The sequence below is a fragment of the Penicillium macrosclerotiorum genome (assembly GCF_028827735.1).
Source record: "Penicillium macrosclerotiorum strain IBT 26536 chromosome Unknown utg000008l_segment0_segment0, whole genome shotgun sequence".
NCBI lineage: Eukaryota > Fungi > Ascomycota > Eurotiomycetes > Eurotiales > Aspergillaceae > Penicillium > Penicillium macrosclerotiorum.
In genome coordinates, this window is record NW_026643087.1 from 1,223,355 (window position 1) to 1,247,863 (window position 24,509).

Below are 24,509 nucleotides of genomic sequence, written 5' to 3' on the forward strand. Positions count from 1 at the left end.
TGAAAATAGGATGGACATGGACGGCCAAGAATAGAAGTTGATATCAGACTACAGAGTACTCGCTTGGTCAGAGCTCATTGAAATTGACAGCCAGGAAACTTCTATAGTAGAGAGCTGACCTAGATGATAAGTCTGCATTTGCATCTCTTGTCTTCGAGAGTGTTGTAACCGTGGGATTATCCAAGACCTGGCTTGCTGAATTCGTATCCGCAGTAGGACCATCAATTGTATAGTCGCCGGTGTAGAGGTACTCCAGGATTTTTTTCACCAGAAGTGGTTCTTTATCCTTAAGTGTGATGAAATCAGAAGACTCCTAAGACAAGATTGGACTATAAGATATAAATTTTGATATCGAATCATGAAAGAAAAAGAAAGGAATTTCACCTTGAATTTTCCGGAAGTCACTTTTTGAAAGTACCCAGATCTGGGACAGATAATGAGTTTATGAGCTGGAAGCATCGCATCTCCACAAACGATGGTTAAATCGCTGTATTCAGGATGGAGAAGAAACCTGAGAAGAGAATTGTAAATCATTAAGAACCACTCTTTCCTAGTTTCGGGATTCTTACTTAGAAACATTCTTAGTCACCAGGTCAGGCTGCTCAAAGAGAGCTTTCCGTTTGACCCCAGACATGGCTGATTCAGAAAATGGACGTGACTCGCTTGAGAGTATATAGCTTGATGAGGTCGAGAGGAAAGAAGGGGATGAATGCCAAAATCCAGGAGTTGTCGAAAAAGGAACTTTAAAGAGTTGTAGATGTTCGGTGAAAGTCAGTGATATTTTGGAGGGATTTAGATGTCATTATGCTGGGTATGGACAGACCCGTGGCGATGGCGACAAGACAACTTCAATTACATTATTCAAACTTCCTTTTGAACAATCTTAAAATTGTGTAGAGTTTCGCCCAAATGGCACCCACCTTCGTTGAAATCCTGGCTTCCTAGACTAGGAATCGGCAGAATGAAGCCCTGATTACTGGAATTTCAGTACAGCGTTGAGGTCAACATGAGAGGGTTTCTGAGGGTGCGAGTTCATTATTACACTTGATGGCAGCTCACGAAAAGTAAATCTGAAACATTAATGGGCATTTATTTCTTTAACAAGCGCTTCTTCCTACTGATGATGCCTGCTCTAGATTCCCGGTTTGATAGAGCGAGAAAGCGGTGGTGGTGTTGGGAGAGGAATGGGGGGTCAAAGAAGGTTTGGATTATTGGAAGGTCCTGCCTATCCCAGTATGATATCATGCAATAGCTGGCTGACGCCAGGCCAGGAACAAAAACATGAGTGTTCTAGCACGGAGCGTTATGGGCAACTGTAAACTCTCAGCGGCGTCCAATCAAATGATCACATTCATGGATCTCCGCGATCCTTAGGTAAGCTTCCAGTGTCTTCTCCGCGTTATTAGTCAAGTATTGCCATCGCCTTCTACAGTCCTCGATCACTACTTCATATATTTCTCGCCAATCTGCATTTTATTTCCTAGCGTCTGCTTTTTCCTACCGCTCGCTATGTCTCCCCTCAGCGTCTCCAGAGGGAGTTCATCCTCTAGAACCCCAGAGGAATCCTTCACGCAAATGGCTGACACCGACCTTGAATCCATCGGCCGCCACTGCCAGTTTGAATACTGTGGGCAGCTCGATTTCCTTCCTTTTCGCTGCGAGTCCTGCCAGAGCACCTTCTGCCTCGATCACCGGTCTGAAACATCCCACAAATGCCCTCGCGCCGGCGAATGGGCGCGACGCCGCAACGGCACCCCAGACCAGACAGAGAACCAGATTGCGCCTGAGAAGCCCAACATCTACAACTCAGAACAATGTGCAGACCTGTCATGTAAGACGCTCATAAACACACTCAAGGACCCCGGTGTACGCTGCCCGAACTGCAATCGCCAGTACTGCCTCAAACATCGCTTGCGCGAAGCGCACGAATGCGCCAAGGTTACCCCGCTGGGCGCGCGGCAAGGCAACAGTCCGGCGGCGGCGGGCACCCTCAAGTCGATGTTTGCGCGCGTGCGCGAATGGGGCAAAGAAAAAGGAACGACCGCTTCTGCGGCATCTTCGAAGTTCATCCCCAAGCCGAACGTGAAGCCTAACAGCGCTGCTGGTCGCTTGGCTAGAGTCAATAATATGAAACGTTCAGCAAAAGGCGCTGCCAATATCCCGGTCGACCAGAGGCTATACCTACACACTGTGGGAACAGCAGATACACAGGCAAGTGAGCCACCGGCGGGCGATTTTTACTTCGGCTCCCGATGGAAAGTTGGCCGTGTCCTTGACGATGCGGCACAGCGCCTACATGTTGAGAATCTCAATAACCGCGGTGGGGGAGAGGAGGCGCGGTTGCGAATTTACCACGCTGATTCTGGGGATTTTTTGGAATTTTCAGATACTATTGGAGACAAAGTGAAATCTGGTGATACAATCGTGTTGTTGCGAGGTGCGGGCGTGATTCTCGAGAACTCGCCATAGTGCTTCTTCATCTTGCGATCTTCAAGGGGAGTCTTGGCTATTCTTCATTTCAGGGCATTTTCATTCGGAAGCGTTCATCATACCCTCAAATTTACCTTATAATTTATTGCATGAGCCACTTGGCGTTAGCAGCTACATCATATGTGAGGCTTGGGGGACGCTATTAGCATTTTCATCGCAGATAACAATGTCTAATTCATTGGCATTTATATTCCAAAACTGGTATCGTCTAATATCATAACTCGGACAACGGTCCAAGATCAGGCCCTATAGCACAATTCCATCCCCAACTTTAAACACTCATTTTCATCTTGATCGTTTTGTGGGGTTGGTATCCAATCACTTCGAACTCTTCTTCCTTCCAACCATCAACGACGGCACTACCCCGGTCGTCGCGCTTGATGCGAAGCTCTGGGAATTCGGTAGGCTCCCGCGTAAGCTGTTCATTGAGGGCATCGATATGGTCAAGGTAGATATGAGCATCGCCCATAGTATGAATTAAAGTGCCAGGGTGCAGATCCGCGGCGTAGGCGAGAATATGTGTAAGAAGAGCGTAGGAGGCGATGTTGAAGGGAACACCTAAGCCCATATCGCAAGAGCGCTGGTAGAGAAGACACGAGAGGGTGCCTTTTTCGTTGGGCTTGCCAGTCTTCTCATCGAGCTTCATTGTCGGTGGAAAAGAAACGTAAAATTGTGCGAACATGTGGCAGGGGGGCAGGGCCATCTTGCGCAGATCTGCCGGGTTCCAAGCACTCATGATAATACGACGATCAAATGGGGTGTTCATGATCTTATTGACAACATCTTTGAGCTGGTCGACACCTTGGCCAGTGTAGTCAGCCTTTGCGTCGACGTACTCTGCGCCAAAGTGCCGCCACTGGAATCCATATACGGGACCCAGATCACCTTCTTCCCGGTGTCCCAGTCCAACCTTGTCAAGAAATTCCCGGCTTCCATTTCCATCCCAGATCTTGATTCCGGCTTCGGAGAGGGGAATTGATGATGTGCAGCCAGAAATGAACCAAAGCAACTCTGCAAGCACAGCGCGCAGGAAGACTCGTTTGGTGGTAAGGAGGGGCAAGACAGGGATGGGATCACCGCCCTCGGGATTGGGTTTGGAAAGCGAGAATCGAAGCTGAGGAGGGCCGAAAATGCTTCTTGTGCCGGTGCCAGTTCTATCCGGGCGGTGTTCACCTTCGGAGAGGATCGTTCGGATCAGGTTGAGATATTGGTGCTCTTCGTGCGACGGGTTGTGGGGTGGGTTCACCACCGCAGGGGCGGCAGTAAGAACTTGATCTTGGGTCATTTTGTGGGGTATAATTGATTAACTCAGTCCCTCAACTCAGTCCCTCGGGTTATTTTCGTTGTTCGACTGGTGGATCTGAAGGGGAGAAAAGCGTCGGGATCTTGCAGCGCGTCGACGCGACACGTCACCACGTGATTCCTTTCTTATCTTATCGAGGCCGCCTCAAGATTACTTAATTGGGAAAGAAAGTGTAGAAACATCTCGTCATTCACACGATTGTATCCTGCTTTCATAGTTGTCGGTATGATAATCCTTTTGTTTCATCTCCAATCATTCATTAATCTAGGTTTGACTTGGTTTTTAGTCTAGAAATTCGGCTCTTCGTGCACTCGTCTCTCTAGATATATAGTTACTATAATTCATTTGTTCATACGTGGATGCTATATTGAAATGTATCATAATATTCATACACGAATAAATTTGCATTCAAATAAAAGGCAAAATGATTGAACTTGGATATTCTTTGCCGCAGTGGAGAGTATGGCGACCTTTGTTCAATTCATGCTCCGGCCGCGGTCGGGAAAATGTCTTATATTCCGCGATACTGGGGTATTGTCCACCGACCTGGAAAGCCAAACACAGGTGATTAGCATGATAAATATTATGGGAATGGATAGCGAATACATACCCTCACACTTATGGACTCTCCCTTCTCGAAATCCACTCCCATGGCCCAAATGCCGATTTGCAATTTGACAATAGTTCCCTTGGGAACCAATTCTTGCTTTGTATGCGGATGGAAAGGGAATTGTGGATGGATGCTTTTTGAAGCATCGATCGCCCGATGAGAGGCTCGCAGGATTCCAACAGATCCAAGGTGGAGATTGAGACTTGCTTGCTCGTTCTCGGGGATCTCCTCTATCGACTTGACTGGGGTTGCGTGGAGCGGGAAGTTAAGATGCATCAAGTCCTTGCCATTTTTATCCCTTTTACGCAGAATAACAAAAACTGTGAAATCATCACGATCTTTGCAAGACATGTATATCACCGCTTTGGGTAGGCCGATTAACCGAGCCGCTTTTTCGAATGTGTAATTGAATTCTGCAAAACTGAACCGATCTTCAGAGTCATATGAGACCTGCAGGCTCGTTGAAGGCGGCTCAGCGTGAAGCTGTTTGCTCCCCGCAAAAAAGAATTCACGATACTCAGTCGAAGGAGCTGGGAAGTCATCTAGAACGATGTCATCGATTGCCTCGCGATTTCCAAACTGCAAGGCAGACCACCGAACTTTAGGCGTTTTCTCCCAGTCATTGTCCTTTCCTTTCAGATATCGGTCAAAGAACAGAGTTAATTCTTTTGTTGATTCAGGCACACTGTATAGCTCATACCACTCTTGCTTGCTGCCCCATTGGATCCATTTTTCCTCGTGAGGTACCTCGAGATAACCCCGAATGGAGCCCATGGTATGGATAGAGCTAACATCCGATCCGCGAATGAACACAGGGCATTTGACGCGCGAGATATCAGCCCGCTTATCTTCCCAAAAGGCATTGGAGACTGGCGAGCGACGATACATCTCCTCAAAATCTTCAAGGCCGGAAGATTCTGGACCACGCACGATGGCCTTCCCGATGAGGTCGAAATTGCTCATTGAGAACCAGCCTCCACGACAGAATTGTTCGCGATAAATATCATCAGCGCCCTCCCAAGGCGCGATCGCCTTCAAAGAAGGAGGTTGCTGGGCGGCAATGAACCACTGCGAGATCGCGAGAGCAGAGTTACCGGCCATGCCAATGCTGCCGTTGCACCAGTCCATGCGGGCAATAGCCTCCACCACATCATAACCGTCTTCTGCATCTTGAGTTCCCATGACACAGATTTGACCGTCGCTATGTCCAGACCCGCGAGTGTCAACACTCACGATGGCGTAGCCTCGAGGACACCAAGCTTGCGGATCCAGGCCTTCAAATTTCTCCAGTCCACTGAGCTCTGATGGTTTAACACAGCAGTGCCAGGTGGTCATCGGAAGCATGTCCAACGCACTATACTTTTTTCCATAGAATGACCAACTCAGCACAGCTGGTACCTTTTCAGTTGCGTTGGCTGGTCGGTATACGTCCGCATAGAGGCGAACGCCGTCGCGAACAACGATTTCAATGTCATGATCCACTTGAATGTCGCTTTCGAGAGGTTTGGCATTGAATCCATTCCATCCCTTTGGAAGAATTTCGGACTTCCCAGTTTGACGCGCCTGGTATCCATTCTCGCCTTCTTGAGGCTGGGCGATGCGCTTGTAAGCGGATTGAACTGGAGGCGGCATAGTAAGGGACTTGGACTGCTCTCAGGAAAATACTAAAGAAAGAAATTCACCAGAATTGAAATCTAAGCAAAATGACAAAAACTATACGTCGGTTGAATGAACAATTATACCTTGGTGACATCGGCATAAAGCCGAGATTCATCGATTAAACCACCCCCTCCAATCCCCCACATCATCTCATTGATTCCCCCACAAGGTCCCGAACCTCCATTTCCCGACAGTATTCCAAAACAAATGCCAAGCGGATTGTCTAGACTCCCCGCATTTGATAAACCGGGGGGAGTGGAGACGGCCATCAATGTAGACCCCGCTTTTGTCAGCGTTTTGACACCCCAGAAGTTTTGTTATTTTGTCTTCCTTTCCTAAGTGAGCCGAGCGGGGGTGGAGGTGGACATCCTTGACGATGGATTTCCTTCAGTTTCGGGATTACATTGCAGCTGACACTCTGAATCCTCCAAGGAAAATAGCCTGCGGATAAGTGATATTTATTCCCCCCAGAATTAACGCATTTGATCCAAACACCCAGGCCAAACTGCATAGTATTAGATACGTGACACATTCATCTTTGAAAGACTTTATCTGCCTATTCACTATGATCTCCACGGAGGTACAAGCTACGTCGGCCGACAACCAAGCTCCGACCGCAACGAATCAGGACTTGGTCACCTTCGCTCCCCGCAACTATGGCGACTGGCGCGATGAGTTCCACAAGAATGGATGCGTTCTAATCAAGAATGTCATCAGCCCGGAGAGAGCTCAATATTATCGCGAGAAGCAGATCCAGTGGCTTCATAACTTTGACCTCGGATTTGATGAAAATGATGAAAGTACCTGGACTGAGGAGCATCTTCCTGTTAGCTTCAAGGGCGGGTGAGTTACCTGGCCCATTAAAGTATAATCCTACAAATCATTCGCTAAGTTATTCAAAGCATGTACTTTGCCTATGGAGCACCTCATGAGAAGATGGCTTGGGAGGCCCGCACGGAGCCTGCAGTCATCGAAATCTTCGAGAAGCTCTGGGAAACTAAAGAGCTCATCAGTTCTTTTGATGGCATGAATATCTCAATGCCGCGTCGCAAGGATCTTCGTTGGAGCCCGTGGCCTCACTGTGACCAGAACCAGAACCGAAAAGGGTAAGGTGAGACTCTCCTATTAGAAAGACTGCATGCTGAATTGTCTCAGAATGCAAGCTGTGCAAGGTCTCCTGAACTATGCCCCCAATGGTCCTAAGGATGGTGGTCTTATGTTGATGAAGGGCTCCGCCAAGCTATTTGACGAGTTCTTCGCCCACAAGCGAGAGTCCTTTGACCACGAGGATGCGCCCCCTCCAGAGCTTGAATACATGGACCTCTTCCTGTTCAGCCAGAAAGACGTCAAATGGTTCGAAGAGCATGGCTGTGAGCTGATCAAGGTTAACATGGAGCCTGGTGACTTCGTACTCTGGGACTCTCGCACTATGCATTATGCTTGTCTACCAGAGGGGGATCAGATCCGACATGTGCAATATATTTGCATGACGCCTAAGCGATTTGCGACGCCTGAAGCATTGGAACTGAAAAAGGAATGCTTTGAGAACTTCGTGGGCACAACTCACTGGCCCCATTGGTACGTATTTGCGAGTCATTTAGTCTTACATCATTAGCTAACCATATTGAATGAAGCAATATCCGACCGGCCAAAGAAAAGCCCATGCGTGGAGACAAAGTGTGTCCAAAAGATCGCAGTGAGCCATTTGAAAAGCCCGAAGTGACCGATGCGGTATTAAGACTTGCTGGCATTAAGGCGTATTAGCTTGAAGGCTGGGAAGCCCGAAGAATGATAGATTGCAATATATCGCAGATTCATTTGAGAAGACATTCCTGACGTTATTATTGTGACTTCCTCCTTAACGCCTCTTTTCATTGGTACCTTATTATCATACAAAGAGTAGAACCTCATACATTTCATTCAACTATCAAATGCCTAGGGAGAGTTGGAAATTATAAAATGCGAGAATAAGTTTACGGAGCAACAAATGAGCTTAAAACTTTACATTCGTAGACACACTCATGATACAAGATGAACTTCGTAAATAGAATTAGCAGCTGGAGTCTGGGAAACTGGTTCTTGTCCATGGGTTGGACTGGAGAAAACAAATCAGGCGCAAAGAATTTCTAAGCCGTGAGCCTGTCCCACCTAAGCCCACACTCGTGGGGGTTCGAAGCCAATACTGTTCTCCTCTCCCCCACTCGGTAGTCCACCCAAAGCCCATCTGGCCCACCTCCACACGTCAAATTATGAATCCACTCCGGGGAAGCGGGGATAGTGTGTGGAGTCAGCTGTCCCTGCATCCTTTGGTTTGGATTGAAGAGGTTGAGTGGTCGATACCAACAGGGTAGCTAGCCACATTTGCCGTTGGTCGTGGGATTTGTAGCCGAAGGCGCTCGAGTCTGCGGGGGTGGGAAGCTATCAAATGAGGATTACGAGTTCTCTAGCCAGCCAAGGTTAAAGCTATTAAACCAGCAGGCCCGCCGTGATCTGGAGAAGCGTGGACCTTGCTTCTCGTGGAACTCCATTTTCTCTGCATCAAAATTGGCCTGATTGCCACTTGAGCGGAGCGGGACTCGCTCACTTTTGTTCTCTCAGTAAATCTCTCATTAGTTGCAATGGAGGACTCTGAGAAGGGAACCGACCAGCACATCGAGGTGGTAGGGGATGAATGCAAGAGACAGGAATTAAATGATGAATCGAAGGTGATGGGAACGGTCAAGTTGACCGAGGAATCAATCGTCTATATCCCAACACCAACAGCTGATCCCAGAGGTGATTAAGAACCAAAATCTAACACTGATATCTGGAATTTATTGATCACAATTCAGATCCTTTGAACATGGCACGCTGGCAAAAGGGAGTTGTTCTTGTGGTCATCTCGACTTGTAAGTCAATCGATCTATACGATGTGTTTTCTCAGATGATAATAACCGATCTTTGCATGGTAGTCGCCACGCTCAGCCTTTCCTTGGTCTCTGGTTTTGGTGGTGTTATAACGTTTTATATTGATGAGTATTCAGCAGCCGGCAAAGATTATGCCCAAATCACTCAGTTGATGACCTACCCTACTATGTTCATGTACGTCTCTTAACAATCCTCACTCGCAGAGATACTCATATCCGAGGTTAAAGGGGTATTGGAAATCTTGTCGGAATGCCTATTGCAATTGCTGTTGGCCGCCGAATCGTAATCTTATCCGCCACCGTCGTTCTTATACTCGGAGCTGTGCTCTGCGCAACAGCGAAGTCATATGAATGGCACCTTGGAGCTCGCATGGTGCTGGGCCTTTGTGCAGGACAGACGGAAGCTCTGGTGCCCATGATTACTCAGGTATTTGCCCGAGAATATCCTTGTGCTCCGATAGAATTGCTAAACAATTTTCATAGGAGTTATTTTTCCTGCACGAGCGAAGCAAAGGGTTGATGATGCAACAAGCTATTCAAGTCCTTTTGAATACAATCTGGGTGCTTTTTGCCAGCCCGATTTCTGGAAAGATTACACCCGAAGGCTGGTATGGTCTTGGGGCAGGACTGGCTGTGGTCCAATTCTTCATCGCCCTTTTCCTTCTTCCCGAGACCAAATATTCCCGTGACCTCGGTGCATACCAAGAGTCAGTGTCCAATGACGCTTCAACTGAGCAAGTTGACCTCGAGGCCCATGAACCTGTCAAACCTACCACGGTTGTTTGCAAAGAAAAGCCCCCGCTCGACTTTGTAAATTATAAGGCACGAACCTGGCGGTCAGACATGCGACTGTGGATCGGAACACCAGAATGGTCTAAAGCTGTAGATGTGTACAAGGTAGATATATCCCTAGGCCCATGTTTTGTCTCACAAAACTGAAAAAGTGTTGCAGCAAATTTTTGAGCTCTTTCTATTCCCCAATGTCTTCTGGGCCCTCTGTCTCAACGGCCTAACTATTGGAGTCAATATTGCCATCGGAACAACCTATGGCACTATTCTCACAGGTGCACCGTATAACTGGCCAGACACGAGTACAAGTTATGTCAATTGTGGGCAGATTGTTGTGGCTCTCATTGCTCTTCCGTTGCTTGGAAATGGCTCAGATTCAATATGCAAGTGGCGTGCCAAGCGCAATGGAGGCATGCACGAACCAGAATCAAGGATAATTACTCTTATTTTCCCCATCATCATCGGAACTTTCACAGCAGCTCTCTATGGACAAGGAGGTGCACACCCGAACGACTACCACTGGTTCGTGTATGTCTGGGCTGTTGCAGCTTATTACTTCGCCTTCGTTGGTGCAAACATTGTAGCGATCACATATTTACTCGACAGCTACCCTGCTCGTGCAGCGCCTCTGCTGGTCATTATTTGTGCAGGTCGAGGATTCATTTCCTTCGGGACCAGCTATGGTACAACTTCATTTATTGAAAGCAACGGTTATGATGGTGCATTCGGCATTTTCGGGGGACTGACGGGGTTGCTTGGATTGCTTGGCTTACCGATTTACTTTTGGGGGAAAAATATCCGACAGTTCACTGGAAGGTTCACAAAGGGTAAGGTGGAGTAGGGTGCGCTTTCAGTTCGACCGGGCAATGAACTCAAGAATGTTTGGAACGAGTGGGAATGTATGGAGTGGTAGGATATCGGATTTTTTCAATTCGTATCTGATGAATCAAGCCATCGCTCAGATGCAGACGCTTTATGGTGTCACTATGCAGATTATCTATCGCAGTCCGTTCGCGTAAAAAACATAATCATCGTAGCCCACGAGAATTTTGGAATTAATCGGATAGTAAATCCATCCCAACACCCCGTAAAGCCCCCACAGCCCATTCGGGGTACTTGGATTTATCTCCGTTATATATGTTGGAGAAGAATTGTCTAACAAAGGCTGGATACCGGTCTTCGATGATAGCCTGGCGAGCCTCACCCATCAATTTCAAGACGAAGTGAACATTATGTGCGGTCAAACTAGATAGTGTTAGTAAGCATTCGATCCATTAATGGTCCACTAGAACTTACAGATGAGCACCAACTGTTTCCTTCGCAGTGATGTGGTGAATGAATGCCTTGGTGACTCCTAAGCCTCCTTGGTCAGTTGGCCGACAGCATATACAAGTGCAGTTCTCGTCAATAGGAGTAAAATCCTCCGCATAGGCGCGGTTACGGAGGTTAAACGTTCCAGCGGAAACAATGGCATTTCCGAAACGCTAATTATTCATTAGTTAACAAAAACCAAGGTGCCAAGTTAGACATTCAACTTACCGCTGTCCGAGTTGGCCACACACAATCAAACATATCCGCACCGAGAGCCACAGCCACGATCATATCCTCGGGGTATCCCTGGAGAGCCGGTGTCAGCCAAAATTGTGAGATTAAAGAGTCGACAAACTTACCACGCCCATCACGTATCTAGGCTTGTTGTCTGGAAGGAGCCCTGTGCATGTATCCACGCTTGCAAAAAGTTAGCCTTCATGAAAATGTTGGAATGTATCCCACATACACTTTACAGAATTCTTCCTTGGCCTCACCACCAGATAGACCTCCAATGGCGATACCGGGTGTATCACGAGCCACCATCTCCTCGCAGCACTGCTTCCGCAGTTCCAGATCAAGACCACCTTGAATGATGCAAAATAGATTCTGTCGCTCGGGATACTTGTGGGCGTCAATGCACCGATCTAACCAGCGTACTGAACGCTCCATTGCTTCTTTAATTCGGGCGTGATCCGGGGATGTCGTCGCAATCACATCGTCTAATTGCATGATGATATCGGAGCCGATTGAATTTTGGAGGGAAATCGAGTGTTCGGGGGTGAGAAGCCTTGCGGTAGGGACTGTCAGTAATTGCGTATATCGTATGTATGGATCAGGACAGGGTCATACATAGGAGAGCCATCATGGGGACTCAAAAAGCGCACACCTTCCTCGGTGACGGTCGCAAGCTTGAGTAGAGACACCATCTGAAAGCTGTCCAGCGTAAATATTACGATTAGCATTTTTTTCCCTTCTCGAAAAGCTTCTATCGCATCTTACCCGCCGCTATCGGTCAAAAGATTCCGATCCCAGCCCTGCAATTTATGGGCACCACCGACTGCATCCAGAACTTCTTGTCCTGGTTTAAGTCCGAGGTGGTAGGTGTTGTTCAAACAGAGCATACATCCCGTATCGCGCAACTGGTCGTAGGTCAAGCCTTTAAGGGATGCTTGCGTCGCGACAGGCATGAAGATTGGAAGAGGAACGGAGCCATGGGGGAGGTGAAGAGTACTAGCACGGGCCTTGGTGGTCTATAATTCTCATAGAGGTTGGTTAGGGCCAGCAATGGTTTCCCAGCGTGTCATGAGGGGCTTAAAAGCACATACCGAACATTTCGAGTGGCGCTCAAATCTCAAGGCAGAAGGCATAGATTTTCGTGAAGGCTCCGTAGAGGTAGACATTCTGGCGACCGGTGAGGTTAATGCCCTTTGCAGCGTTCTAGGGTGAAATCTAGCAAGCGAACGCTGGCATTGCATGGAGGAGGGCGCGGGGCGTCACATTGACAGCGTTTGCGATGCGATCAGGCACAATCGCGGCGTGGGCCTGATAAGATGTTTGTCCCGTTTGCACATCGCAGGGTAAGTTCTTGGAGCTTGCGCAGCGGGGTGCCCCAGCGTAGGAATACAGTTGTTCTCGACTACATTGCATAGAATATTTCGACCCATCAAGATTGACATTGGGTTTTATTTTGGAAACTAATCCTCGAAGAAAGAAGTGCTAAAGTTTGCAAGGCTCCAAGGTTTCATCCGACTGGAGGCCCTGAAGTTGCTTATCCTCTCTCCCTACGATGGACGAAAAAAAATCAATCGCAACAATAATCATAATGGTAAATATGCGATTTTGCACATAACTATGCTTCCAAACCAAGGCTTTCAAAGTCGGTGGTTAAATGGGTAATTCCTCTAATAATGATGTTCGCCATATCTCATCTCCATTCGGATGAACCTCGGACAGGACATCATAGCCGATCTTTCGGCCTTCAGATTTCTTGCCCCTAAGAAAGCGAGCGTTCGATTGCAAGTGGAAAATGTACATTTTTAAATATGCAGACAAAATTACAGCAGTCATTGAGTCTCTTGTAGAGGCCACAGCGCATTAATTACTGCGAAAACGAGGTTCCCTTTGACTCAACCTCGGCGGTTGAGAATCCATGGCCAACCTTAAAAATAAGCTTAGATTGAACTCATTCACACAACCCGGGTTTCAGAATTGCTCTCACCTTTGCTCTTCTCCCCTTTCCATCGCGATCCAAGGGTTCTTGACCGACTCCTCGAAGTCGGGGAAACCCCAGTGGGGGTCGGTTCGGAGAATGACCGACTTGGCCAGTGCGAGCAGGGAAATGCGGGGACACATTCCCCGGGCTGCGAGAGAGTCTAGCTCGATGCCGAGAAAGAAAAAAGCAAATAAAAATAGGGGGGCACAGTGCTTTCCCCTCACTTTTTCCCTTGGCCAGACATTTCTGTGCGTTTTTGGATCGACGGCACCCCCTGCACCATGGCGGCGGAAAAGTACGCCCAGGACATCGAGAACGCTGCAGACGTAAGTTTTCGTTCAATCGCTTCAATATACAGGACAAAATACTGAGACCCGGAAATCGAAAGATCTCCGAGACCGATGTCTTTGATCCGGCACTGGAAGCGCGAGAAAAGGCCTTAATTTGGAAGCAGGATTTACGGATCGTTCCGCTCTGCGCGGCAATATACCTGCTCTGCTACTTGGATCGGTCGAATATAGGTAAATTGGGCCAGGAAATTGAGCTTAGAACCGGGAGACTGATTCGAGATAGGAAACGCCAAAATCCTCAATGAAGATACACATAATGACCTCCTTTCGGAGACGAATATGACTTCGTACCAGTATACGTTCGTTTCCATCGAAAATGATTGTTAGGGAGATAAAAAGCTGATTACCACAGAATCGCACTCATGGTCTTTCTGATTGCCTATGCGCTATTCGAAGTACCGTCTAATTATTTATTGAAAAAGCTTCGGCCCAGCGTACGTGTTGACTACGATATCCAGGGGACATAAATGCACACGGCTGATTACTTCGCTAGCGATGGATCGCTTTTCTTATGCTTGCCTGGGGCGCCACCACGATGGGCCTAGGTGGAGTTCACAATTACGCTCAAGTGACCGGGCTGCGCTTTCTTCTCGGGGTGATGGAGGCTGGCCTTTTCCCTGGATTTGTCTATTATCTCACTTTCTGGTATCGGAATTCCGAACGCTCTATGCGAGTCGCCTTGATACTTGCCTCGGCCACTCTAGCAGGTGCTTTTGGTGGTGCTATCGCGTACGGTGTTGGTCATATGAACGGTGCACATGGACTTTCCGCTTGGCGGTGGCTGTTCATAATTGAAGGCGCACCCTCTTGCGCCTCCGCCGCCCTGGTTTGGGCTTTTCTACCAGACTATCCTGAGTCAGCGCATTGGCTCAATGCGGAGGAGAAAGAGCTGGCGGAGCAGCGCTTGAGGCTCGAGGGGTCGAAAGGTTCCGCAAGCGCTATGTCATGGGCTGATGCAAAGGCTGTGCTCATGGACTGGAGACTGTATGCTCACTATGCAGTATGTCAGTCATACCTTTAACGATGGGCACAAACTGTCTGACTGTTCTCACAGGTTTACTTCGGAATCTCGACGCCCTTCTCAAGTCTCTCTCTTTTTACGCCTGCCATTACTTCTGGGCTTGGTTACTCCAACCTCCGTGCCCAACTGATGACTGTACCTCCATACGCAGTGGCATATGTCGTGACTGTAATTGTCGCATGGTCTGCCGACCATTTTAATAGGTAATTTTTCATTGACCTCTCTTTATACAACGCCGTGCCTATCTGATTCTTCGTCGCAGCCGTGGTCTTCATTCTGCCATCTTCTCCTTTATTGGGGCAATGGGTTTCCTTGCATCTGCCGTCCTCCCAGCCGAGGCTTACCTGGTAAGCACATCAAGTGACAAAATGACACCAAAAAAGAGTTGGACTGATCCGCAATGTAGCACCGCTATGGCTGTCTTATAGTTGCGGCCAGTGGCGCATTTGCCTGCATCCCACCGCTTCTTGGATGGCTCTCTTCGAATCTGCGCTCCACCGCAGGAGCAGGACTAGCGATTGCGCTGAATGTATCATTCGGAGCGCCGGGCCAGATCGTGGGTGTATGGATCTATAAGAGTGACGAAGCGAAGAAGGGATACCCGACGGGACACTGGACAAATGCAGCCTTGCTACTTTTTGTAGCAGTCGGATGTATCCTGCTGCGCTTATACTACGGGTGGAGAAATAAACGGGGCAATGGTGATGGAATGGGGAAAAACTTTGCATATTAGATAGCTCATTCGAGTGGGGCTTGACCGATCTGGAAAGATGGTCCAGCCCTTTCATATTGATATGATGTATGCAGATACTCGAAAGTGTAAGGGGCTTTGTAAGTGAGATGAAGAGCGAGCTCGTCTTAACGAAATTTACCGTAAGCAACCCAAGTCCTTGAATTATCATCATAACCTCGAAAGATTAAATCGCGCCAAGGAGCCAGGGGAAAGAGCAATCCAGTAATACATCATACCCCTTCGTAGCCTCACCCGAGAAAAACCTTGCTTGGACCCATGTCGACCCGATGTTAGACAGGTTCATTCTCAATTTTCTCCATAACTATTCCAAATAATTTCAACCGCACAACTCACAAGATAGATTTCCTAGCATCCTCCACCGCCTCCACCCGCCGTCGCGGCCGCGGCATATACCCCAGCATAGGAGCGGGGCTTGTGCTTCTTTTTCCGACGTTCGAGGCTCTTTGCGTGAAACTTCTGATATATATCATAATCCTTCAGATATCGATCGTAGTCGTTGCCATAGTCCTGTCGGCGAGGAGGATAGAGATTTTCATGCATGTCGGAAAATGACCCAAAACACATTTTATGAGATAAGTTTAATGAATTTATTTTCCAAATTTACGGTACTTGGATTGGTGATTGCGCGGAATATGTCAAGTTTGAGGCGGGATTTGCAATAATATTTAATACTCTGGGCAAGTCTCACGCTACTCTGCTATATTACCTCCAGAGAACCCCTCATTGTTCACAGCTCGCATAGCCACCGCCCCGTACTCGCCCGAGAGACATCATCATTCTTCTAACAATAGTTGCTTATATCAGCAAGTCCCTAGGCTGGGGGCCATAAGCGACTGTATGGGGAAATTAATGGGACGATCAGTTCTGGCTATTTCTGGCAATGGTCAAAGTCGCATTTCGTTAGAAAGAGATATGTATAAATGAATGACAAAGAACGGCGTGAAAATAGATAGGGAAAGTCTTATCGCCCATGATTCCAGGTGGTATTGGAGCTGCCTTCCCATCAGTTGTTCCACGCATGCGCGATCTATTACCATTAAAGAAGGAATAGCTATGCCCCCTGACTAATTCGGGTTCCCAGGAGTAGAGTATACATCATTTTGAAGAGTACCTAGGCAGACAGTATTCAGAAAAAATAGTTCATGCGTTGTTTCTTTCACACGCTGGGGGTAAGCTTTCCCCTCTAATGTGAAAAAAAAGGATACTATGGAACGCCAAATCGGGAACTTACTGATTACTAAGTTTATCATACCCAAGCGAACGCCGAGGAAGGATTTGTATTGCATTTTTAGTAGATACCGTGAAGCAGAAACTGACGAATAATTATTGGCTAGGTGGAAAATGCTTAAATTGAAGAGCCAAAAACTTGGTGTGAATGTGAGAGTAATGAAGGTTGAAACAATGAAGTTGAAAATATAAGCTTATTAGAGATTGCCTCTCATGATTAATCATTATGGAGCAATCGATTTCCATTTATGGCCCTGAGACCGAATATCTTAGAACTAAGAAAGCTGCGGTTATTGGACCAAGCAGATAGAGCTATACTTGTAGGACCGCAATACTTCCACGGCTACACGGTTCCAGGAGCTTGTCTATTTTCGTCCTACATCTATGTTGATTGTGTGGCTATAGTTGGTCAAATATTTCGCGGAGAAGGGAGATCAGACAAAGACATGCGATCTACTTGAAATAGCTTTTTGTCAGTCAAATTCATGAACTCCACCCAAAAGCTTGTATACATGGGTCGATATTTCTGTCCACACATCATTCACATCCCATCAATATTGACGAAGTGTAATTTTGGTCGGCGGATAATCATACTCCAAGAGCATTTTGCGGAAAATTAAGCCCTGAATAAGCGCCAATAGTTGGAACTCATTATCATACTTTTCGTAACCTCGGGCTATCTTTTTAGATGGGAGCTCGACAAATATAATTTCAAATTTGTGCTCCTCAGTTTGAACTAAATGTCCCAGGGTGTCTCCGGAAGAATGCTGCAAGATTAGGTCTTTTGATAAGCCGGAACGACTCCAGGAAAAATTCAACTCTTTCGACTTGGGTTGCCATAGATGGAAGGTAAAAATATGCATACAGATTTTCTGCAGACTCAACCCTCTCCGCTTATCGAAACGCGTTTGCCCATCTCCCATGACTCTGGGATATGCACCAGTCTGTTCGATGTGTGTTTGTGCTCTCTCGATTTGGGTGCGCTGTTTAAAGACTCGGATGATGTTATCAGGCTCATTATTTGCACTAGATTGTGTTTCAGATAGGACTGAAAATCTCATGTTAAACCCGCTGGGTCTTTCTTCTAGCATTTCAGTGAAATGATAAAGTCTCTTTGTCGGCTGATGTTTATCAGTGATGTCCCAAGAATAATAGGGAGAAGAAAGGGGGGGTTTTTCTGTTATACAATAATGGTGGCCCGGTAGGGCCACCTCTCTTCCTTTTGAGAACTGTTTCGACATGTTGTTTGATCTTGTGGGATTTCAAAAATTAGATTCTTCTATTTGAATCACTAATAGGCTTTCTCTGGAAGATCCAGTTACTTCTCTGGTAGCTTTATATCTATGATCTCTGGTGACTAGGCTAAAAATAGCCATACACCACACGCTTCCTTACTCTAGAATTGTTGGATATACGATAGTATTCGATCTAGCTAGAATTGAAAATTTCAAAGGCCCTTATATCAACTATTTGATGTTGGCTTGGTGGTTAATTTGCCCTATCACATTCATGAGGACCGAGATACGTTGGAGATCAAAATCACCTGCTGATATATTTTTATGATCCATGAGACATAAGCTACTTGAGTTAAACATAAATTGTTGATAAAACCAACGGAAAATAAGGGAGTGGTCGCGAGTGATCAGAATTGTGGCAATAATTTCCACTTCTGATCACACGGCGCGTAACCCTAGATCGCAGCTGAAAAAATGTCTGACTATCCACTATTTCTGTTGGATGAAAGCGTTTTGTGTGGATTATGTTGGATATTTTAACACACATAAGCGTATTCTTGTTCTTGTTCATAACTGGGGGCAATCTTTCATATATATAACCAACGCATTTCACTAGCGGGAGGCCAGAACGATGTGCAGCCAGCATTTCCTACATCGCACTTGCACCGTACTTCACTGATTACCTTATGCAACATGTGAAAATTGTAATGACGCCAGCGCGATTGTATAGATCAATATGTCTTTTTAAATAAAAGACGAGGCAAAGTTATTCTAGCACTCGTCATTTAGCGAGATTTTGCAACGCAAAAATTCAGCAGCGCTAGTAGCAATGGAGGCGCCATGAGAAATTCATCGTCCCAACCAAAATAGCCGATCTCTTATTATAAATACCGTATGTGAAACAGAGAGAAAGTCGATCTAAACAGTTTCTTTACATCCTATAGGATAGAAGAAAATAGTCGCCCAATGGAATGGCTTGGCCCCACAAAACTCGGCGCGCAGTGTACCAAGCGGCAACAGAAAAGATGCTATTAATGGGAGCCCGTCTTGTACCAACATTCCCAAACTCATGTGCCTCGTCGGAAGACCCTAGAAATACCGTAATGGATTCCATGCAATGAACACAGTCCTTCGGGATATTCCATAAAGATGGTCAACCACTATTCTCCGATCGGGAGAGGCTAAGGTGAAGAAACGAGACTATTTTTAGCGCTGTACCTCGAAACGACTACTACATCGTATTCGTCCCATTCGTTTAGATTGAAGGTTGTCGATCACGTTTGTCCTGCCAAGCCATCTCGTGTATTCTTCGTACTCTGATTACCTCATTGAGGGTTGAACCCTGACGATCGCCCACGCAGCCCGCAAAACCAGACTAAATTTGGCAGCATATCCGGAGCTTTCGGCCCCATATCGTATTTGCCCCAGATGTTCCGTTACTTTAGACGATGATTCTGGCTCTAGGTTAGGTCAATCTTCAGAATCCATCAGCATCTTCCTCGTATCATGCGAAAATGGAACGAAGAAAGTCCACAAGGTCTTTGCGGGTGAGGATCCAAGCTCTACGAAAATCAACCCGAATGCGCTTAGCACCTTTCGTCCATAGCCACCCGCAATTCACAACGACGCATTTTTCTGTAGTTAAAGATCTTCTTAGCTTCAAAGCTCTCGTAAAGATATCCCAGATCTAAATTTAGGCAAATTTACTTTGACGATACTCGTATTAGTCGGTGCTCAATCTTGTCCGAGATCATCAGCTGGTGAATGGCGATATGCCTATGAAAGTATAAGTATTTGGTTCTGGCACGATGGTCAACTTTTTTCGTTATCAAAGAATCAAGTCATTTGAAGTCTTCATCGTTTCTTATCTCAATTTTAAGCACTGTAGTGCCTCGTTCAAAGTGAAGGCATCCAATACCTACCGCGATATCACCATGCAGCTCACGAACTTGACTCTGGCTTTAGCAGCGGCTCTTTCTATGGCCAATGCGTACGCCATCAGTGGCAGTGAAGTGAACTGTCGTACTGGTCCCTCGACAAATGATGAAGTTGTCACAACATACGCAAAGGGTCATGACGTCTCGATCACTTGCCAGACTTATGGCGAAGAGGTTGAGGGAAGCACTATCTGGGACAAGACTTCTGATGGCTGCTATGTCACCGACTACTACGTAAAGACGGGCTCGACCGGCATGGTCACCGATGACTGCAGTGGTGGTAGCTCTGGTGGGGGCAACTCATCCTACAACGGCCAGATCAGCCGTGAGGAGATCATCTCCCGCGGTCAATTTTGGGTCTCACGCCACATTCCATACTCTATGAGCGCCTACTACCCGGACCCTGACGGCCGAAAATACCGCACTGACTGCTCTGGCTTCGTGAGCATGGCTCTCCACGCAAGTTCGCCAGGCTATAGCACCGTCAGCCTCCCGGAGGTCGCTGAGGCTATCTCTTGGGACGACCTTCAGCCCGGCGACTTTGTTGGTACCCTGGGAGCCGGCACTGGCGGTGCTGCTGGTCACGTCACTCTTTTCCATTCATGGGCTGACAGCTCCAAGAAGGAGTACAATACGCTTGAATGCCGCGGAACCTACGGCTGCGTCGCGTATAAGCGCCCTGTTAGCTGGAAGGATGGCAGCTTCACCGCCAAGCCTTACCGATACACTCGCGTTATGGACTAAGTCAGATCTCTCAGAAGTCTCACGCCTATATGAACAAGTACTTGGCTCCCAGGAGCAAGCTCCCGGACCCTGAGAGGAAGGAGCAGTGACCTCGGAATTCAATCGTCTGTATTGCCAAAAACGGAGAATTGTTCACAGCATGATTACCCTCAGTGTACAAAGACCCAGCTGTCAATGAATATTTGTCCATAGAAAATGTGCTTTTAGAGAAGGCCTTCAAAGCTAGAGAAGGAAGGAGAGTGAAGAAGATAGAATGCAGTACAAATACACACAGTTTCGACCTACCTTGACCCCCATAGCAGTTCCAGAATCTCTAAGCGGATGTTTAAATCCGAACTCCGATGCGTAACAAGAGAATAACAGTTTTAGTGTAAAGTCAGATGACGATTTAGTTTATCCGTTTGAAAAACGTCCTAGTTATCTAAATTTCATATCTAGGATAACTTGCAATAGGAATCCTATACGAAGCCCATCGAACGCTTCATCATTTCAGCATACTATTCCTACTGCCCCCTCAGCCCCCACAATGTTATTCAACGTGGAAAACTTTGATGGTGAGATAATATCCTTGCTAGGATAGCCAGGAATCCATGGTCAGACGCCTAGACGGGCGATTCCCTCAATATCCGCAGATATCCACATGTGCACTCCACAAATTACGGAAATGGTGCAAACCAGATTGTCGAGCTCCTTAGATAGAACCATATAGTCGAGAGGCACGGCCAGAACAGATTTATTCCCATCGTCCCAAGCAACGAAAGCGTAGACTGGGAAGGCTTTCTCCTTCCACTCGACGGCTTATCATTATTGTAGTCCTTGAAAGTATTATCCCTCTCTCGTTTGCTCTACATGACACGCTGGAAAAGAAATTGGTCGCAAGCCATGACATCGCATTATCGAAGATTATAGTGTTTGCTAGGCACATGGCCATGTTGTACAGTCCAGGGCTTGATTGATTGAAAGAAAAAAAGAACACCAAGATAGCGCAAACGACGTCGTATCGAGAAAGTCAAGCACAAAAAAAAAGAATTAGAAGAAAAAAAGGAAAATCGTAGATTCTTATTTGATCAATATCCTGTCGATAAATCTTGTGTGGAGATCAAGCAAAGCAAAAAGAGAGCATCCAATCAATCTGGTTAAAAAGAAAACCCAACCCCGACCAGCATATCCTGTGCGCTTCCGTGAAAATCATAAACAAAACTAAGACAAACCATGTCCCGTCCCGTGCCGTCCCTTGCCCGCTTCCTACAAGGCCCGCGTAATCCAAACAGCCCAATTGGCCCAAAAGAAACTCCCGCGATCCAGCTCTTCCAGAGAAAATCCATTCGAGACAACCCATCTGAATAAAACAAGACAAAAGAAATTGAAACCGAGTGGCCGCAAGCTTTTTTGGTAGCTGATAGGAGGGAGAGGAAGAGAGGGTGAGAGAAGAGCGTCCTGTCTATCCCACTTTTTGGCATCTTCTTCCACGTCTTCACTACTGCTTGGTCCATTGTTGCCAGGCCCATTTCTCCTCTTCCCTTTCCGGGAGACGTCGCAGCTGGCGGCTTGAAATTCGGGCGACTGAACTTTCCGCTCGACAGGTGACACAGGCACCACGTATATACCAGGGCTTTCCGGCCGAAGACATGATGCTGAAGCCCGTCCAAGCTTAATTTGCCTCCGCGCGGAACGAGAGGTCAAGACGGACCAAATATCGCACGGGCGAGTACCACCCAGGCCTCCATTGATCTATGAGACATTCGGGTCTGTGTGCCATCATCATACGACTCACGCAGTTTCCGGAGACGAACCAAGGGGCTTTCTTCCCGCGAGTCAAGCGGGTTAGGTTCGACGGAAGAGCCCCACAGACACCCATTCTCCACCAGCTTGATCCATGGAACCATGGTACCGCCACAGACTAGGGGTTGACAGCACGACCTTAGCAGTTCAGACGAAAAAACAACGTAAAAACAAGAAAAAGCTCCCTACTACACATGTTGCCCACCGCATAACTCCGAGGTCCGAAATGGGAAATCAAGTTGCTGTACCACCGTATCTTTGACCTGGTCTGCAGTGACGGCCCAAAATCTGCCGGCTGCCCGCTCGTCTGCGCCGGAGAATTAGGGAAGACTCCCCGTTCCTGACCCGTTGGAATTGAGTGGGTATCACGACCATGCCGATAGGTCGCACAGCAATGCGGACTCGAGTTGCAGGGGAAGGGATTTGGGTCTGTGATGCGGTATGAAAATGCGAATAATCTTTGACAAACAGGCTGCGCATTCCCGACAGAGGGCGATTGGCAGCGGTCCCAGCATCGTCCGCCCAGGTCTCGGGGGCTCCTCCTCCAGTCCTCTTCATGACCATCCGCCCATTCCGTTCTTGCAGCTGACGGACACACGGTGAGCCATCCTCGATGCACCTGTAGTGCAGGCTGGCCAGCTGTCCTGATTTCACCGGCCGGGGAGAGGGCGCGCGCATCCGGAGGATTCGGGATTCGTGGAGAGCGATGCAGTCAAGTGGGCGGAGCGGTGCATGAATGACGAGGCTGGAAGATATTTCTCTCCCTCCCTTTCTGCATGTGCATGAGAAAACACCACAGGCAAGGTGTGAGTGGGAAAAAAAGTGAGTGTGTGCTGTGTGGGCCCGCACAGGGGGAAGGAGGCATCATCACGCAGGGAAAAAAAAACCATGCCCCAACACATCAGCAGAACACCACCAGAAGGAGCATCAGTAATCCGCCAAAGAGTTTTCCTCTGTCTCAAGCCAGCAAGGAATTCCATCGAAACATGAAGCAGAGATAGCCGCCCAACAAAAGAAAAAAAGAGTTCGCCAAAGAAAAGGAAAAAGAAAGGGAAAGGATCAGAACCCGCCGGTGCCCCGGCCAAATCCAGCAGCCGGCTGCTGAGGGAATAATTGACCTGGATAGACGGTGGAGGATCGGGGCTGCTGGTTCAGCGTCTTCAGAGCGACTTCGGCAGCGTCCTCTTTGGCATTGTTGATGTACTGGCCATCGTACCAGTAGCGGGCGGCGATGTTCTGGCCTTGAACGGTGACGGTACTCGACCAGGCGGTCCGACCTCCTGCATTTCCGACGCAAGGGCAATCAGCATCCGCTGTCAAGCTCGGAACTAAAAGTCGGTGTGTACAGGGTTCTGGGAGGAGAAGGGGGGGAAGGACTCTGCAGACTCCACCCTGCAATGCTGAGACGCGCTGAAATGCGCGAATGCAAAGAGTAGACGAACCGGAGGAAATGGGACAGGGAAGAGTGAGGCAGGGAGAAGCAGGAATAAGCAGGAATAAGCAGGACGGAAGAAAGGAGGTGGGAAGAGAGACTCCACGTGGTTGGGATTCTGCAGGCAAAAAAAACACGGGAACAAGGAGAAACCAGGGGAGAAGAGAGAGAATAGGTACCTCGCCGATCGGACACAATGTTGAAGATAGGGGGAGCTTGTTTGGTTCGTCTGCAGTGTTCTTGGCTCGAGTCAGTCCACCGTCTAATCGGATCTTCGCTCCTGGAGCGGATTTGCCCATTTACCCTGAAGTTGATCCTGCCAGCTAGGGCGGCTGCCCGGGGAGCCTGCTTGAGGGCTAGTGGGGAGAGACATTGTTGAGGCGGGGCTGAAGGCGAAGGCAATGAAGCAAAGGATCAAGAAATGAGGGCCAATGAGGGATAAGAAGTCGAATCGGATGAATTAGGGGCGGTCGACGGGAGGTTCGGAGAAGGCGAGAAGCAAAGATGGAGAGGAATTGAAGTAGATAAAACGAGGGTTGACAAGGGCAATTGAGCAATGTCTCAGACACACAAGATTCGGGACAATGAAGGCTCGCGAGAATATAGATGAAACTCTATAGATAGGCCGATATAGATGGAGACGTGTACCGGGATGGTGTATCGAGTAGGAGGTCGGACTATAGCATAGCATGCATATATTGCAGATGAGTATAGCAGGATAGCAGGATAGCAGGATAGCAGACAGAA

The 24,509-nt window shown here is 47.7% G+C and overlaps 11 protein-coding genes across 11 annotated transcripts; 5 read left to right on the forward strand and 6 right to left on the reverse strand.

Annotated features, from left to right (window-relative positions):
* Positions 1-67: 67 nt before the first annotated feature.
* On the reverse strand, positions 68-634 carry N7462_008645 (BTB/POZ domain-containing protein; the record flags this gene model as incomplete). The annotated part of the gene is made up of 2 exons (XM_057080360.1): positions 68-313; positions 590-634. The coding sequence occupies 2 exons, from the start codon at positions 632-634 to the stop codon at positions 68-70; spliced, it is 291 nt and encodes a 96-aa protein (XP_056930688.1).
* Positions 635-1,575: 941 nt separating this feature from the next.
* N7462_008646 (AN1-type zinc finger protein) lies at positions 1,576-2,469 on the forward strand (the record flags this gene model as incomplete). The annotated part of the gene is made up of 1 exon (XM_057080361.1): positions 1,576-2,469. The coding sequence occupies one exon, from the start codon at positions 1,576-1,578 to the stop codon at positions 2,467-2,469; it is 894 nt and encodes a 297-aa protein (XP_056930689.1).
* Positions 2,470-2,761: 292 nt separating this feature from the next.
* Positions 2,762-3,775, reverse strand: N7462_008647 (thymidylate synthase; the record flags this gene model as incomplete). The annotated part of the gene is made up of 1 exon (XM_057080362.1): positions 2,762-3,775. The coding sequence occupies one exon, from the start codon at positions 3,773-3,775 to the stop codon at positions 2,762-2,764; it is 1,014 nt and encodes a 337-aa protein (XP_056930690.1).
* Positions 3,776-4,201: 426 nt separating this feature from the next.
* On the reverse strand, positions 4,202-6,035 carry N7462_008648 (CocE/NonD family hydrolase; the record flags this gene model as incomplete). Its single annotated transcript, XM_057080363.1, has 2 exons — positions 4,202-4,339; positions 4,404-6,035. 2 exons carry the CDS (start codon positions 6,033-6,035, stop codon positions 4,202-4,204), a joined length of 1,770 nt encoding a protein of 589 aa, XP_056930691.1.
* A 592-nt stretch (positions 6,036-6,627) lies between these two features.
* On the forward strand, positions 6,628-7,826 carry N7462_008649 (uncharacterized protein; the record flags this gene model as incomplete). Its single annotated transcript, XM_057080364.1, has 4 exons — positions 6,628-6,905; positions 6,965-7,168; positions 7,218-7,640; positions 7,697-7,826. 4 exons carry the CDS (start codon positions 6,628-6,630, stop codon positions 7,824-7,826), a joined length of 1,035 nt encoding a protein of 344 aa, XP_056930692.1.
* Positions 7,827-8,680: 854 nt separating this feature from the next.
* Positions 8,681-10,598, forward strand: N7462_008650 (uncharacterized protein; the record flags this gene model as incomplete). Its single annotated transcript, XM_057080365.1, has 6 exons — positions 8,681-8,837; positions 8,894-8,950; positions 9,014-9,143; positions 9,197-9,395; positions 9,452-9,865; positions 9,921-10,598. 6 exons carry the CDS (start codon positions 8,681-8,683, stop codon positions 10,596-10,598), a joined length of 1,635 nt encoding a protein of 544 aa, XP_056930693.1.
* Positions 10,599-10,812: 214 nt separating this feature from the next.
* On the reverse strand, positions 10,813-12,468 carry N7462_008651 (tRNA-ribosyltransferase family protein; the record flags this gene model as incomplete). The annotated part of the gene is made up of 8 exons (XM_057080366.1): positions 10,813-11,002; positions 11,054-11,241; positions 11,297-11,374; positions 11,428-11,485; positions 11,535-11,855; positions 11,918-12,001; positions 12,068-12,318; positions 12,394-12,468. The coding sequence occupies 8 exons, from the start codon at positions 12,466-12,468 to the stop codon at positions 10,813-10,815; spliced, it is 1,245 nt and encodes a 414-aa protein (XP_056930694.1).
* A 1,093-nt stretch (positions 12,469-13,561) lies between these two features.
* N7462_008652 (uncharacterized protein) lies at positions 13,562-15,384 on the forward strand (the record flags this gene model as incomplete). The annotated part of the gene is made up of 8 exons (XM_057080367.1): positions 13,562-13,606; positions 13,669-13,801; positions 13,854-13,929; positions 13,983-14,064; positions 14,124-14,630; positions 14,685-14,854; positions 14,914-14,998; positions 15,058-15,384. The coding sequence occupies 8 exons, from the start codon at positions 13,562-13,564 to the stop codon at positions 15,382-15,384; spliced, it is 1,425 nt and encodes a 474-aa protein (XP_056930695.1).
* Positions 15,385-15,750: 366 nt separating this feature from the next.
* N7462_008653 (uncharacterized protein) lies at positions 15,751-15,945 on the reverse strand (the record flags this gene model as incomplete). The annotated part of the gene is made up of 1 exon (XM_057080368.1): positions 15,751-15,945. The coding sequence occupies one exon, from the start codon at positions 15,943-15,945 to the stop codon at positions 15,751-15,753; it is 195 nt and encodes a 64-aa protein (XP_056930696.1).
* A 3,856-nt stretch (positions 15,946-19,801) lies between these two features.
* On the forward strand, positions 19,802-20,548 carry N7462_008654 (putative NlpC/P60-like cell-wall peptidase; the record flags this gene model as incomplete). Its single annotated transcript, XM_057080369.1, has 1 exon — positions 19,802-20,548. One exon carries the CDS (start codon positions 19,802-19,804, stop codon positions 20,546-20,548), a length of 747 nt encoding a protein of 248 aa, XP_056930697.1.
* A 2,841-nt stretch (positions 20,549-23,389) lies between these two features.
* On the reverse strand, positions 23,390-24,135 carry N7462_008655 (uncharacterized protein; the record flags this gene model as incomplete). Its single annotated transcript, XM_057080370.1, has 2 exons — positions 23,390-23,658; positions 24,066-24,135. 2 exons carry the CDS (start codon positions 24,133-24,135, stop codon positions 23,390-23,392), a joined length of 339 nt encoding a protein of 112 aa, XP_056930698.1.
* Between the last annotated feature and the right edge of the window lie 374 nt (positions 24,136-24,509).